Genomic DNA, 16,539 nt, shown 5'->3' with positions numbered 1-16,539 from the left:
AGCAGCCTCAGTTTGTTGTGGGTCCTGTCTGATCTCTGTGTGGCTCAGGTTATGACTTGGAGAGCATCATCTTCCCAAGTCACCTGGCTTGACACAAACCTGGTACCCTACACCAACACTCACTCATCCACAGGACCTTGTCCGAACTGGACTTGCCATCACAGAGAAGAGGAAGAATAAAGTTTACCTTAAGATGAATAGTAAAGAGTTGTAAACCCTAACCGTAATTCTGAGGCTACTCTGAGCAATGGTGTTTTAAGAGGGGGCTGTGTATTAGTCACATGGCTTTCAAGGTAAACCAGGCTATTGAAAATGTCCATCTAAGCTGCTTCCGGAGGTTGGGGAACTGGCTGTATCCCAACCACACTGCTTTGCACGTTCCCACATTTGATACATTGTGACTTTGAAGTAATCTGTTCTGGGGCTCCAGACAGACCAACCAAAGGGTCAAACCCTTTCAGTTGCCACCTCTTATGTGCAGTGTAACTGGCAAGAGGAAGCTGGTGTTGAGAGTATGGGGTAAACGCCGCCCTGCCCTGTCTGCTCTGTGCTTAGAGCATGGAAAATAGAGGCTGGCCATACGGATACCAGCTCCATCTGGTTGAAGGGTGCAGGGATATCACTGTCAGGGAAGCCGCCCCCCTGACATCATCTCCCATCTCATCAACTCCTCCAGACATCCTCTGCCACACGTTTTTAGTTGGGAGTGTCAGAAACAGGGACTGTAACAATGGCATCATTTAGTAAAGACCCTGCCGAAAATAGTTTCTTCCTTCATTCTGCACATAGTTTTATAAACATGATCTAAAGTAGGCAGAAAAGAAGGAGGTGTTCTTTGGTTTTGGGCAGGGGGGGGGATAGACATATGGTAGCCAGCCTCCCCCCTACCCCTGCCCCGTGCCCTTCTCTGAACCACAGCATAGTCTGTGGGTTTCCAATATCCAATATCCCCACCCTTCCTGGAGTGGGGGGGGGATGATGAAGGCACCTGTCATGCTGAGCACCTCCTGGAAAGTCCGAAACTAGTGACCGCTGAACCCCAGAGCTTTGAGATACATCCGGCTGTTATCTACTGTCCCGTACTTCTGTCTTCCAACCACTTTTAGCCCTAAAGCTTCCAGAGGCTGCTGGTGGGAGGATGAGCCACAGACAGCGCAAGGGCCACAGGAGTCCTTGTTCTCACTCACGGGCATTAGCCACAGAGTGCAAGGCCCTGTCCCAAGAAGATGACTAACTAGCCTGTTGGGACAGTCACAGGACATGTAGCGCTTTGCATTGACAGAGACCTACAGAGGCCTGGTTCTCTTTCCCAGCATCCAGGAGACAAAAGAAATGGCCTCAGGTAAAGTTAGACCGGTAGACAGATGCTTGTCCTTCCTGAGTGGCTGGTGCAGCGTCTCCGTGCAGAACCCCAGACATCTGACTCTGAGCAACTGATCAAGCTCCTGTAGCAGCCGGTAATGAAGCAGCATGTGCTGTAACTCTTCTCATTCACTTTTAAATTGGGATTTATCTTCCTACTAGTCAAGAGTGGCCCGATAGATACTGTCTCATATGGCTCAGACTGAGTCAAATCCCTGCCCCTGCTCTGAGGCCAGCCACCTCTGCATGCCTACTGGCCGCAAACCCAGGGCTTGTCCGGATGTGGTTAGCAGGACCCACCTGGCAGAGGTACAGCTGTCAGCAAGGACATCTCAGACCTCGCCAGCTGGAAAAGCCTAGACCAGAAGTTCCCAACAACAAAGGTCGTGACTCCTTTGGGGAATCACATATCAGATATTTACATTATGATTTATAACAGTAGCGAAGTTACAGTTATGCAGTAGCAATGAAAATAATTCTATGATCGGGGGTCACCACAGCATGAAGAATTGAATTAAAGGGTCGCAGCATTAGGAGGGTTGAGAACCGCTGGCCTAGACAGTGCTGGCAAATATCCCTTAGGGCTGGGTCTGGAATACCTAGGCCCTTTTTACTGTTTCCTCATATTTGGTAGTTTAAGATAATGAAAAGCTATCTAGATGGTCTCTAACACCACGCAAAACAAGGCACTTGTAAACATTTTGAAGTTGCATTGAGAAAAGCAAAAACTAGATTTGTGCGACAAATCTTTCTCCTGCTGCTGGTCATTGTTTGAGTCTTATTGTTCCTCTAATTTAAGCCTAAGTTAGTAGTTTTCATTCTTGCTCAGGGACTTTCACTGCCCATTCCCAGGCAGCCCTGACACACACACTTCCGAGGGAGGGGCTTCGGCACATGGAGCCCTCCTCTTATTTCAAACCTGCATTGTCTCAAAGAGTGAAGGGACGAGGGCTGTTGGCAATGGGAGAAAGGAAAGTTATGGACATGGGAGCAGCATGTCTCATCTCTGTGAACTCCCTCAAGATTGTGCTGTCCAGAGAGAGAGAGAGAGAGAGAGAGAGAGAGAGAGAGAGAGAGAGAGAGAGGAGTTCATGGGCTGAGAACAGCTGGACTGCCAGAATCTTCTCACAGAACTCAAAATCAGCCAAGCTTCTGAGATCCCGTTCTCTACATTTCCTAGTTTGATTTCTGATGTTGTAAGAGAAAATAAAGGAAAGGGAAGCGAGAGGAGGGGAGGGGATAAGGGAGAGAAGAAGAGGGGAGGTGAGGGGAGGTGAGGGGAGGTGAGGGGAGGTGAGGGGAGGGGAGGGGAGGGGAGGGGAGGGGAGGGGAGGGGAGGGGATAAGGGAGAGAAGAAGAGGGGAGGGGAGGGGAGGGGAGGGGAGGGGAGGGGAGGGGAGGGGAGGGAAGGGAAGGGAAGGGAAGGGAAGGGAAGGGAAGAGAAGAGAAGAGAAGAGAAGAGAAGAGAAGAGAAGAGAAGAGAAGAGAAACCCACTCCAACCAAAAGCAATTCAGGGAAGAAAAGGGGTTATTTGCCGCACACTTCCAAGTCACAGTCCACCACTGAGGGGAGTGTTAGGGCAGGGACTCAAGAAAGAGCCCGAAGCATGGAGGAATCCATTGCTGTTTCTCTCAAACTCATGCACCTCAGGACCCTCTGCCTAGGAGTGGCACCACTTACCATGGGCTCTCCTACCTCAGCCAACAATCAAGATAACCCCCACAGACAAATCTGACAAGTCTGATCTAGGCCGTTCCTCAGTTCAGGATTTCCTCTCAGATGACTGACACTAGGCTGTCAAGCTGACGGTTAGATCTAAGGAGGTCAGGAATTTCCCCTTGGCTTTTCCTTTGGATCAGAATGAACTGCTTGCTAATGAGAAGAGGTACCTCACGTTTTCTCAACCAGTTTAAGATGAACACAGCATTATAGTCTCACTAAAGATCTCACGTGGGTCTGTGATACAGAGGCAAAAGACCTCAAACACCATCGTCTCTGTGACACTCAGGCTCAGGACAATGAGAGATTCCCTGCTGAAAGGTCGGCAGGAACCTTCTGCACCTACATGCTGCCAAGTAGCAGTCTATTTGAGGTGCTTGCCCACACTGCTAAGGGAGGTGGATCCTGGGGCTGTGAGCGCTAGATAAACAAGGGTGCTTCAGGATCTAGGAACAGGGTTTGGATAACAGATATGATGCCACAAGACAGAGACACAGTGGACACACGCACCCATCCTCACTTGTCACTCTGTCCCAAGTTCCACAAATCAACATCCCATCCAGGGGCAACCTGGTCAGGTGATGGGAATGAGGGCAGAGCATGCTCTCCTCTACGAGGTGACTGCCAAGCTTCTGCTAGCTCTTGGCAGGAAGATGGTGAACACAGACGATCCAGGGAGGCAACCTAGAAAAGCAACTAGAAGCTTCCCAGACTGGCCAATCACTGAGGAGACACTGGGTTCTCATGCATAGTTCATAAACACAGGAACTGGATTGACCCAAGCATCCCCAGTAGGATCAAGCAGGTGGTAGTAGAACCTTGACCTCAGCCAAGGATGAGAGTTGGTTGCGCTTGCCTGGTCGCCTTGCAGTCCTGGCTATGATGAGGTCCAGGGAAGGATGGGGTGAACAGAGGTAAACAGAAATGGCTAGGGAAAGCATCTACAGGCAGAGACTCCGAACAGCGACGTCCCGGTGATACAGGAGAAGTGTGTCCTTCTCTTTGTGGGTACATCAAAGCAGCCAGGAGTATTGTGCTAATGAGATGATGGGCTTGTCAAAAGTGTGCTTGGGCAGATGGTACTCAGCACTAAGAGGTCAGTTTCCCTGGGTGGCCTGTCATGGAGACCCTGCACACTATAGGATGATCATACTATTTCTGCAGCCCTGCATCCTTGGCTGTAACACCGTCCCAGCCTCTATAGCATATCCCCTAGCTGAGAGTCAGACAGAGAAAGGATCTGTTTTTCCAGCCCTTGTAAAGGAGCAGCAATCCAAGGAAGGAGTTGGGGGTGGGGGTGGGGTAGAAAAGACAGAAACTCAGGTGTGGCGAGAAGAAAAGTTTTGTTTCTCTTCATCCACTTTATCTCTCTTTTAGAACCATACGCTATGCTGACAGTCCTATCCAGGAAGCAGAGCCATGGTCTAAGACCAAAGCATCCCCAGTTACGGTGTTGAAACAAACCTTGAGTTTTATGAGGCCTAATAGAGCCTAGCCCTAAGCTGGGTAATATCTACAGTCCTGATTAACGGAGAAAGAATAGGTAAGTCCTGAGGAGAGATGGCATTCAGCTCTAGGTCACTCAGAGAAAAGTGAAAGGAGTTGCACTGTAGCTCAGGAGTGAATGAGCACAGTCTTCTCAAGTGCACTTTATAAACACAGGTATAAAAGGCATGCCTCTCTCCGGGCTCCGCCTCTCTCCGGGCTCCGCCTCCCTCTGGGCTCCGCCTCCCTCCGGGCTCCGCCTCCCTCCGGGCTCTGCCTCCTTCCAGGCTCCACCTCCCTCCAGGCTCCACCTTGGCAATAGAACCCATGTCTCAGCACACAGCTTTCATCTGCTAACAGAGCCCCCCTTGGTAGATGAAACTCACCAATTACTAACGGTCTTCATTTCCACTCAGCGTACATTCTGGAAGAACCAATGTCTCCTTCCCACTTTCCAGAAAGGGAGGCCCTATCAGTTTGCATGCTACCATTTTCTGGCCAAGGGTCCCCATGCTCCCACAGAAAGGAACACATGATAGACTAGACTACAGGGTAAAGGAGAAGCCCCTTTCCAAGTAAAGCCACACAAGAGCTATGTTTCTTGTCCCAGTCAAGTTGTCTTCCTACTATACCTCTTGGTTAGTAAACACACAATCACATTGCAACCAGGACGCAATGCCCAAGGGCAGTGACAGCAAAGAACCATGGGGACACAGATTCACTCAGGAGCTGTGGATGCCCTCAGTCTAGGCAAGTGCAAGAAGAAGACCAAGGGAGGGGCCTAGGCAAGGGACCCTGAATATCTAGGGACTCCTGGATCACAAAATGCAAGATGGGAAGATGGGACACTTTAGAACTAGAAACTATGCTAAGTCTTACTTAGGGAGTAGAGCTAACACCCAGGACTGAAGTGTTGCCGGTAATTGGTACATACCTGTGTGCGTCAGCCTATTGTTTTGTGGTGATGTGAGAGAGTTGTACCACATCTGCCAAGGAGTGGCTGGCACCTATAACCATTATATTAAGGCAAAGACCCTGTGTGTCCCTATAATGGTGCAAAGAGTTCTTCCTCAGCTTCTTTCTTTGAGCTCAGGACTTTGGATTTGTTCTCTCTTTAGAGATCTGAGCTGCTCTTGCACAGTGATCTGTAGTGTCAGAGATGGAAGGTATGGATATCAGAGGACAAGCCTCAGGACGCCATTGTGGTGTAGAAAGATATTGAGCAGGCCCAGAGGAACTGGCGGGCAAAACTGGGAACTAGAGAAGACTGAGGAAGGTGGCAAAAGAAAATGAGAGGGCTGACAGGAAGTGGGACTGTTAGGACAAAATCCTGTCTGCCATCACTGTCCCAGACTGGACTTCAGCTGTGAGGTAGATACAGAGCTCGTGCTCGCGCGCGCGTGTGCGCAACCACACACACACACACACACACACACACACACACACACACACACACACTTTCTGTTCTCTGTTGTGCTTTCCTCTGCCTCCCAAGAACCACCAAGTCATTAGGCTTCCTGGGCAAGCAAGATGCTGCCCTGTTTAGAGTTGTCCCAGCCACTCCACACCACCCATCACAGAGGTTACACCCCAGACTCACAATGGCCTCTCCTAAGTCAAGCTGCTCTTAGGAAGAGACAACGCATCCCTGGTCCCTGATAAAGAGCATTCCATAAAGTATGTCTCTCCTGCTCCTCAGGAAAGGAAGAGGAAAACAAGATGCCCCCTATGTCCTACAATGACATTAAGAATCTAAACTCAGCTAAATGTACTATTCCCATGTCTCTTGCTAAAAGTCAACAGAGTTTGTGTACAGATTACAAACTAGGCGGAGAACATGATATCCCAGCAGCCCCTTGGCCTCCCAAGTTTGATTATTAAGTTGAAGTTGAAGGCAAAACAAAGTTCTAAAGAGCATAAACTGAGGTGCCTCACGGAACTGCTTGTGGCACCCCACATGCCCGGTTCACCTTGATCTGTCTAAGGAGGCACACAGCCCAATGTCCTCTTCAGCTGGTTCACATCCAAGAGCCACAGACACATCTGCTAATGTATGAGGATATTACTTACCCCTGGACCAACTCCGGGACCTGATCCAAGCCAAGATCTATATATAATGTATCTATGTATATAATCCCTAAATGAAACCAGACACACGGGAGAAGGCATAGGTGTGAAAGCCATGGCTAGCAAACCTAATTAAGGCTAATGGCCAATAATCAGGCAGTGGAGACTTTCTCAGATGAAAGACACAAGCAAGTTGTTGGAGGCCTTTATGTCACTTTCCTGGGCAGATACTGGCCATATGTGAGAAGTCACTGAACCGTATGCATACAACATGTGCACTAAGGTGCACACTTTCCCTAACCCCTCTGCACCACAGTGAGCTGCCAGGTGGGTCATCCTGCCCTCTAGCCCTTACCATACCTTGTCTGGGTTTGCAACTCCAGAATGGAGCCCAGGGGCATTCCAGATGGCCCCTGGGCCACACACTTACCGGCTGCAGCCCGTCCTCCTGTCTCTGGCTCTGGTTGGGGCGATTGATGAAGGAACGTGTGGAGACTTTGTAGTGGTTCAGTAGGCATACAACCACCACCACCATCACCGTCACCACCACGACAATGATGAGAACCTGTGCGAACTCCAGTTCCGCTGCAAGGAAGAAGAAGGGTTGTGAGCAATGGGCCCAGCACCTGTGTGGCTTTCTGACTCGGTTCCTGCAGCTGCAGGCAGCTGTGACCCCTCCCAGACACCCAAGAGGGAGACAGAAGCTATGGCTACATTTTGGAGGAGAAGAAAATGCAGTCATAAAACAGGAGCGAGCCTGTGGATGCTCTAGATCACTTGCAGGGCTCTGGTATTGTAACTTTTTGGACAAAGGGAGATTCTGAGCCTGTCCTGTCTTGCAGATCTCTGCCTCTCAGCTTGGTGAAGTTCAAAGACCTGGTCTTCAAACTTAAGGCCTTAAGAAAATGTTTTGCTAGCCCTACCAGATCGCCAGGGTTTTGGCTACAACTTTCCCTCACTGACACAGTGGAGTTCAAGGTCAGCCCTATGAGCTCACCACAGGCAGCTGTTAAATTGGCACCTGTTCATGTTGGGCCAACCTCAGGCCAGCTCAGACTGTCCCTTCAATTCCCTTCCTGTCAGACAACACCCACTATCTCTCCACTCCAGCGGAGTTGAGGAAGTCTCTCAGAACTGAGGCTGCCCTCACTATCACACCTACATAACCTCTCCAGAAAATGAACTCATCTCTCTGGTGGAGCCAAATTTCTCAGAGCGCAACTCCCAGGAGCTGTGCATTAAAGAGAAAACAAATATTAAGAGGCCAGCTTTAGCCTCCAGCCCTGGGAGAATATGGATCGTAAGTGACTTAAAAGCATACGCCCATCCTGCAGGCACACCGTCTAAGTGGTAAGGTTCCCAGTTTCAATGCTAACATTACCAATGGGTTCCTCCAGTTATTAGCGTGCCGTGTATATGCGCTTCTGCGGTCCCTCCCTGACTCAGCATTTCTGCCACAATACTGAGCTGAGTGTACAGTCAGTGTTTCTCAGGACACTAGGATCACAAGTCTGCTGTGGCTTACGTTGCATTCTCAGTGTCTAGCACCATGGAAGTTCATGGCAGGCAGTTAAGTGGATTCGACAGTAAAGGAAGAACAAAGACCGACTCAGAAACATACTCGGGCCCAGAGAAGGTGCTCATGCCCAGGACTCCAAGGGGGCCTTCCCTGAGGACAGCAATAACTGGCAAGACAGACATCCACTGGTTGCAGGAAACATTGAGAGCACCCACTGAGCCCTGGGAATCTGTGCCACACATCCAGTCAAAAGTCAAAAGGGCAGACACCCCTGTACAGAGCATGCGGACAGGAAGTTCGCTCTGTTCAGGCCAAAGTGAGCTTAGAAATGAAGACAGAATCTTAAACAATGCTCTGTTTGACCAACTTCTTTTAAAAAATAAAATAAAAAGAAACAACAGAGTTGTCACAAACTGCCCTTCAGGTTAAAGCATGCCCTGATGTTTACCAATGTCTCCTTTTGTCACAAGATCATGTTGTTTAGCAGACTCAGAGCAGAAAGAAAGGGATTACAACCACAAGACAACCACGAGAACCTCTGGTTAACCCTTCATTTGACAGCTCTCGGCATTGCCTTTTCCTCAGTGTGGAAGCCTGCAAAGGCGCAGCAAAGAAAAGCGAGCTGTGTTTTCGTAATCCCACAGGCCTCTTTGAATGGATTCTATCTGAAAACAATCTTATTGTAGAAATGTTTAAAATGCTTTTTAAAAGACTGAAAAGTTAAATATCGTAGAAGAAAGCAGTCTAATCCGTCCTGAAGCCCTACAACCCTTCCTGTATCCACTCCACTCCATTCCTGGTGAAAGGCAGAAAGGAAGATCATGCCTACTAAAGAAATACCACCTCCTTTTAATTATGACCAAAATCCTGGGGGTAAGGAGAAGGAAAGAGATGGTGTGTGTGTAGGTGAGTGTTGGCACGAACTTGTCCATCATCTCTCAAGAAAGATTCCTTAAAAGTGAAATGTCATTTCAAATGGACCACCATTTTTATGATGTGGTTTAAAGAACCACTCTATGGAAAGCTTGTTACCTAACACCCCACACTCTCATCATCACTGGAAATTTGCCCTTTTGTGTTTAAGAAATATTTCATTTAAAAAATTGTGTGTGTGTGTGTGTGTGTGTGTGTGTGTGTGTGCCCATGTGCCTTTGAGTACAGGTGACTGTGAAGGTCAGAGAGGGCACTGGGTGCCCTGCAGCTGGATCTACAGCTAGTTGTGAGCTGTACAACCGGGTGCTGAGAACTGCCCTTTGGTCCTCTGTAAGAGCATGTGCTCCTATGGGATGAGCCAACTCTCCAGCCCCTGCTACTCACACCAATTTAATAAGTAAGCCGATGCACATTGCCAGGACCAAACCAGGTACACACCTGCTCAGTGATGGAGAGAACAAAGCAGGAAGATGCTGAGTAGAGCCCAGCCTCGTCTACGATGGCAGGGCCCTGTATAAATCAAGCATCAAAAACAAGTAACTAATCTTATGTTTATTTGTTTATCTTCGTTTTGTATTGAGTCTTCCCCAATTGCTGGCAATTTCTGATCTTTTTCTGGAGTTATGGCAATTTCTTATAATTAATTTACATTCATCTATTTGTAGGTTTTTTAATGAACTTCTGATGCATTTATGAGAAATATTTATGTTCTATGGCTATACGATTTTGTTCCATGTGTTGCCAACACTTTCTCCTGTTGCTTATTTCTGAAAATTCTTCTGTGAGTTCCTCTACCGATGATATTTTTTTTTCTGATGGTACCAACGATTCTCTCTTTTTTTTTCTTTATGGCTAATAGTCCCCAAACTTTTTTTTTTTCTCCTCAAAGAGCTTTTGCTTTGTTCCTCTGTGTTCAGATCTTCATTTGCATTGCAATTTCTACTTTGGGTCAGGGACAGCGCGGGGTGTTCTGGATGGAACGACCTAATGATGCATCACTTCCAAGTCCAATGGAGGGTGATCAAGATCTCCACTGTGTGAATAGTACACAGCAGGGCAATGGAAAAAAAAAAGTTCCATCTTCTTCCTTCTCATGAGGACTGGTGTTTCTCAGCCTCTGTCCCAAGCTTTCTCGTAAAGCCGCCACCCACATAAACTCACTGGCGGTGCCCTACCCTGACTGAGCTGTCAGCTGCACAGCTTGCCCTGGGGGTTCAAACATGACCTCAGAGCTCTGGCAGGGATAAGTAAGGCACCACAGCTTCCCAACAACACCAGGAGTCCACGGTTACCAGAGTATCAGGAAACTGAGACACGTGTGGTAGGATGGGGTAAAAGGTTTACTCAAGGGCTTTAGAAGCATAAATAGGGTCCTTGGAGGTGGGACACTGGCTAAGGCAATCACACTAAGAGTAATACCCAGGGGCACCCTGGGGCAACAGGAGACTGATTAAGAATCTGAGCCACTCAGCCCAGGTATGAGAAGCAGCGCTCCCAATTAGTCAAGAAGGAAATCCAGGGTGCCCGGTCCCTAAGGCCAGAATCTTAACAAGTCATAGCTGGCAGCAGGGACTTGTCAGGATCTTAAAGCCCCACCCAGTTTCCACCAGAGCCTCTAAGCACAGGAGCCGCACACAGCACCATAGGCCCAGGGGGCGAGGGTGGAGAGAAGGCTCACAAAAGCCCAACCATCTGAGCTTGGTCCCTGGAGGAAAGAAATGACTCCTCAAATGTCTTCTGACCTCCATGTGTCTGTTGTGGCATTTATGTGCTGCTACAGACACCCCCCCCCCCATCATACATATGTATGCATGAGATAACATCAAACTAAAAGATTTTAAAGTCTACCTACTCTTTGAACTTGGGGCAAAATAGCCAATGGGAACAGACCACTTTCTCACTTAAGTTTTGAGAGTGAGAAAATGTGAGGAATAAAAATACTCAGCTCTAGGGGATTCTCAAAGCGCAAACCATTAAACAAGGGGTGGTCCCCAGGGATGAGCAAAGCTCAGGTTCCTGCTCTGTGGACAGACCCCTCTGCACCTTCCCTCCTCCTCCCCTCACCCACACATCATTCATGCCATTATTTTAAACAGGGGCCTCTGCCCCAAATCTGCACAGGTTTCTTTATGTGGTGAGGGATGGCAAGCATGCCACCAGAAGATGTTTTGGTTTTGCTTCTGAGGGGTTGGTTAGGGAAGGGATGCTGAGAAGAAAATAAATTTTGAAAGAAATATTGAGATGGGAATACTTTTTAAGCCCATAGGAGTGGTGGCATCTAGGATGCCTTTGAGGTTGCCAATTCTTCCTGTATCCCACTACGGCTTCTGAGCACAGCCCGCTGGTCTGGTCTCCCTTGGTTTCAACAGTCATGAATATCAACAGAAGTAAGGCCACACAAGTAAAAGACTGGAGGTCAAACCCATTTCTCAAGCTCCTGTTCCTTTTATGGGACTGTAGTTCAAGGTGCAGTGCATGAGTCATTGCCACCCAAACACCAGAATTTAGTAATAAATTCAAAGCTTACAGGAAGGGATTACAGTGCTTGGGTTTATTGTCGTGAAAACGGTGCCGATGACGATAGCGATGACGGCAGCTCTATCCGTATAGCAACATCTCCAAGAAACTCAAAGCTGTACAGTGGGGGTACTGCTTGGACAGTGCGTGGAATAGGTTGGTCTGTCCCTTGGTCCAGTGGTGCCCTGGACTGAATCATACTGGAGGCGTGAATGTCTGGACTATTTTTAATGAACTCTGGGGAGATGTGTTTGTACTCCCCTTGGGTTCCCAATATAACACTCACTTCTATTTGTGGGATGGCTAGCACTGTCTTCCATTCAGCCCTCCGTGAATACATCCTCATCTGCCAAAGCCCAGGTTTCTAAATGTTTAAATAGTTTTAAGTTCCAGATGTGTGATATAGTCCCTCCCAGACATCCTCTAATGAAAGAACACGGAGTGGGCTCCACGGTGAGCCCTTCCTTCCTCCAGCAAAGCAGACTCCTTGGCAGCATGTGGGCAAGCTGCCATGAAAAACACTTACGTCATTGCTCGGACCAGCCAGTCCTCATAGATCTCTGAGTGATTCCACTGCCGTTCTCCCCACCAGCAGCCCCTCCAGCTCCCTCACTCCCCTTCCTGCTCAATCTGGGAACCCTGGGCCAGGACCAAGACGACCAGCCTGCCATAGAATCCTACCCTCTAGGCAGCGAACCCCTTCTCAGCAAACCCTTCCAACTCCCTGCCACTGCCGGAGACACAGAGGCCAACCTTCTGCCATCGGACTGGTTTTGTTTGGTTTCTGCACAGTGAACTTGTGTCTGTATTTCCTTCCGGTGTCTGTCCTGCTCAGCAGAAACAGGTGTAGTGATAAGATGTCTTGGGGGGCGGACTGACTTTTTATTTATGGCTCTAGGACACGTGTAGATGGCTGGATGTTCCCATAGTCTGTAAAGTCCTTCCAAAATCCTAGAAACCAACAGCACTTAGAGCAGGAAGGTGAATGGGGCAGGAACTGGGATCTATTTACTCTACAATTGTCTGGAGTGTGCAAACTATTAGTATAAAAATACTCTTGGCGATTTGAATGGTTGAATGAAAATTCACACTCATTAAACACCACAGCTGAGGGGCAATATTTAGCCCCTGTGGCCAAAATGACTCTGCAGCTGAAAGTTCAGGCAGAGAAACAATAAGGGCTCTAGCTTATGGTTAGATTACATTTTTAAAATTTCATTTTTCATCCTGGTCAGTCGGTTACTCCAATAATATCCTTTCATGACAACGACAAAAGGGAGAACCACAGAGAGAGCCAAGTTTTTGCAACTTCTGGCTCTATCTTCCACTATAGATTAGCCTCTGACCCGTTGCTAACAGGCTCTGAGCTTTACATTGCTTCCTGTATGCATGGATCGTGTTCTGTGCTGACACTGCCCTTCTCACACAGACTAAGATAGGCTACCTTATCTTGTCCACCCATAGCTTACGGATGCAAAGGTGATCTGTATCATTACATACAAGGTGATCAGCTCCAAAGCAGGGACTTCAGTTTGCTAATTTCTTTATATGCTGTCTCCCATGCAACCACTTTTTGGCAAACACTTGCCAACAACTTTATTCACACTAACATTTTGCCAAAGATTCCCATATTTTGCACCAAGTACCCAGAACAAATTGTCACCAGAAAAGGAGGCTCATGGTTGCTCTCGAGTATCTGCTTATATATTCCTATTAAATCCCTGCATGTACACAAGGCAGTTTGCTTAATCACATTGGCAGCGGTATCCAATGATCCACTAGTGGAAAGGATAACCAGAGGGCACGCCTCCCCACCTGCAGTCCCCATACCAGCCATGGCACAGGTATGCTGGGAGCAGAAGGCAGGGATTAAAGTAAGGAATCCCCAGAATACAGACTCTGCAAGTCTGTCCAGCCAAGGCAGCATCAAAGGCCAAAACTCCTATCCAGCCCAGCCACTTTTCTCTGCATACATCACAGTCTAGAGGAGCGTGATCTCTTTGGGTGGTGGGGGTAGGGAACACGTTGCAATCAAAGATGACTAACAAATGTTTCTTTAAAAACAAAAACAAAGCAGAGCAGCAAGGGAATAAAAATATGAGTTAGAATTTTTTTTTTACATCTATCCCCTGCCTTGCTATAAATAGAAACTAAAAGTGCCTAAAAATCACAATCCCCCTTATAGGAGTCATTTCAAATCCACCCTCACCTCCACATTATTCATTAGGAAGGTGTCAGAAGCTCCGCGGGTGCACATGTAGCTGTCATAGTCACGGTTTCAAGCATGCCTGCTTGCTGGCAGTCTGTTCCCCTTTCTCTCCCTAGCTCCCCATCACTCTCGGCGTCCATTTCTGTTTCCCATTATCTCTCATTACCTTGATAACTCCCCAAAAAACTAGCCAACAATCCAATCGCATTAAAACACATACATTTTTTTTTCTTCCAAACGTTATTTTCAGCAACTGGGGGGGGGGGGGAACACTGTCAGTCAAAGATGAAATTTTTTAGGGCATATGAAGGGGAAGGATATATATTCTATGTATAACATATGGCACATTATATGTATTATAAGTATTATGAATATATATATATATATATATATATATATATATATATATATATATATATATATATATATATTCATACCCCAAGAGTATCAAGCTAATTGCAAACCGAAGAAGATAGGAAAAGCTCCCTTCAGATCCCCACCTGACAGAACCAACAGACTTCTCTGAGGAGAAGAGACTGTCTATCTTGAGGCAGGGTCTGTATCCCAGGCTGGCCTCTAACACACTCAACTCACTGTGTAGCTGAGGAAAACCTTCAACTTCTGATCCTCCTGCCTCCACCTCTCAATTTCATGGGATACACCACCCACTGTTGCCAAGTTTGAGAAAAAACATCCTGTGAAGGACTCACACACACACACACACACACACACACAGAGAGAGAGAGAGAGAGAGAGAGAGAGAGAGAGAGAGAGAGAGAGAGAGAGCGCGCCCCATGGACCCCACATCACTTACAGCTTTGCAAATGTACCTTTTTTAAAGAACAGGTCTTTAAATTGAACGTCCTTCAGTGTACTGTTGTTCAGCTGGTCGATGGACATAATCAAGTCCTTCGTGAGGGACTTCAACTGTGGCACAGTCCACCCAGTTCAAACCATCCTTCAACTTCAGCCAATCTCTCCGGGCAGCTGAGAGCTGCAGTTACAGCTGGCCTCTGTGTGTGTGTGTGTGTGTGTGTGTGTGTGTGTGTGTGTGTGTGTGTGTAGAGGGAGAGAGGGGGAGAGAGAGGGAGAGAGACAGAGAGAGAGAGAGAGACAGAGAGAGAGGAGAGAGAGGGAGAGAGAGAGAGTGTGTGGTAGAGTTCTTATGTTTCTTTCTACTCTATCAGCAGGGGCCCAGCCCAGGTGCTAGACTCAAACACTGTGGCTCTGACCACAAACTCTGACTACCAATTATCAACTGCCATCAACAGAAATCAGGAGGTCTGTGGCAGGAAGCTGGCATTGTCACAGACAGTAAGCCCGAGAGGTCTCCAAGCCCAAGAGCACTCAGTGTTGTTGACAACAACATATATCAGTGATTAGTCTGCATTTCTCTGGGGTTTGGCCTCACACCCAGACAGGTCACATTCAGACATGTCACATCCCAACATGTCACACACACACAGTCAAGCAGATCGCAGCTAGACAATTCACCTTATCCTAGTACATTCACTAATCTTTTTTTTTAAATAACAGGCCAAAAAAAAAAAAAAAAAAAAAAAAAAAAAAATCAGACTCAGAGACTCAGAAAGAAGGATCTGAAAATCTCAACATAGTAACGTTTTCTTTCCTCTCTGCTGCAAGCTTAAAATGTGAGCTTACCAAGGTAACAACAGGGCAAACAGCAACATCAGCCTTGGGTGTCAGGCTGCCAGCACCCAATGCATCCCTCTTTCCGGAAGCCCGACCACAGGCTATCTTTCTTGACCCTCCTCCCCACAAAGTCCCTGACAGCTTACACCAGCTCTCTCGGCATTGACAGGTGGTCATGCCTTAGCACAGCAAGAACTGCTCATATTCTCAGATTCCTATTCTTTCTCAGCAAGCTCTCATGGCGCAGAGGCACAAATACAGCCCAGAGGGAAGCCTATAAAACCAGAACTCTCAATTTTACTATACAGTTTTAGTTCAAGCAGTTCTGAAATTACAGGAAAAAAAAAATAACCCCAAGTGATACAAAGGAGCCATTCAAACGAAGACCTAGCTCAGGAGGGCTCTTCCTTTTGTACAAGAAGCACTTTTCTCTTGAGGTCTAGACAGTGGTTTTCAAACGTCCTTTAAAACCTTTCTTGTGCGTCCTGATGTCTCGAGGCTGTGTGGAGAGGCTTTGTGGAGAGGCCGCATGTCTGTTACAGTTTTCAGAAGAAAAAAAAAAATCACCTGGCAGCCACAGTGAAAAGGGCCAAGTGCCATGGTCACACTGCAAATAACCCCAGCCACGGACACTGCACTCTGCCGAGAATAGCTTTTGTTTTTCCTTATTTAGTGTAAATGGGAATGGCGAGGGCCAGGACAACCGTGTTGGCTGGAGGAGTTGCCAAAGCAAAGCTAAACTGTTGGTTACCACCAGAGTTAGAAATAAAGATAATTATGGCCAGCAGCCAGTCCCTGCTGAGAGCCCAAGGATGTCACCTGGGGCATGACAGCAGGGTCCAGGTACTTCAAACATCACTTCCTCCTAGTCTAATTCCTGACAGCAAGAAAGGAACAAGAGGACCTCCAAGATTTTGGGGGAGATGTTTCAGACAGTTCAAAGAAGCAGAAGGCTCAGCATGAAAACTGACATGTGATCAGATGGTCACATCAAGGCAACAAGACAATTCTTCAGTCATTTCTAAATGGAGAACACAGCTCCCTTCCTTAGTGATGCGCTGAGTGAAGGGGGGG

At 47.6% G+C, this 16,539-nt stretch overlaps 1 protein-coding gene across 3 annotated transcripts in view; it reads right to left on the bottom strand.

Annotated features, from left to right (window-relative positions):
* Positions 1–16,539, bottom strand: part of LDLRAD4 (low density lipoprotein receptor class A domain containing 4) — a gene marked incomplete at its 5' end in the record, with an annotated part of 293,783 nt that overhangs the window by 18,159 nt on the left and 259,085 nt on the right. For 2 of the 3 annotated variants that reach the window (XM_080920025.1, XM_080920026.1), the window contains 2 exons: positions 7,065–7,219; positions 14,643–14,712. In XM_080920025.1, the coding sequence (XP_080776151.1) occupies positions 7,065–7,219; positions 14,643–14,712 (225 nt within the window). Of the gene's footprint in view, positions 1–7,064; positions 7,220–14,642; positions 14,713–16,539 lie in introns of those variants that run through there. The other variant, XM_080920024.1, reaches the window with a different exon arrangement.

The sequence above is a fragment of the Micromys minutus genome, assembly GCF_963924665.1.
Source record: "Micromys minutus genome assembly, chromosome: 8".
Taxonomy (NCBI): domain Eukaryota; kingdom Metazoa; phylum Chordata; class Mammalia; order Rodentia; family Muridae; genus Micromys; species Micromys minutus.
Note: the sequence above shows the minus strand (reverse complement) of the source record. Positions and strands in the feature narration are given on the sequence as shown.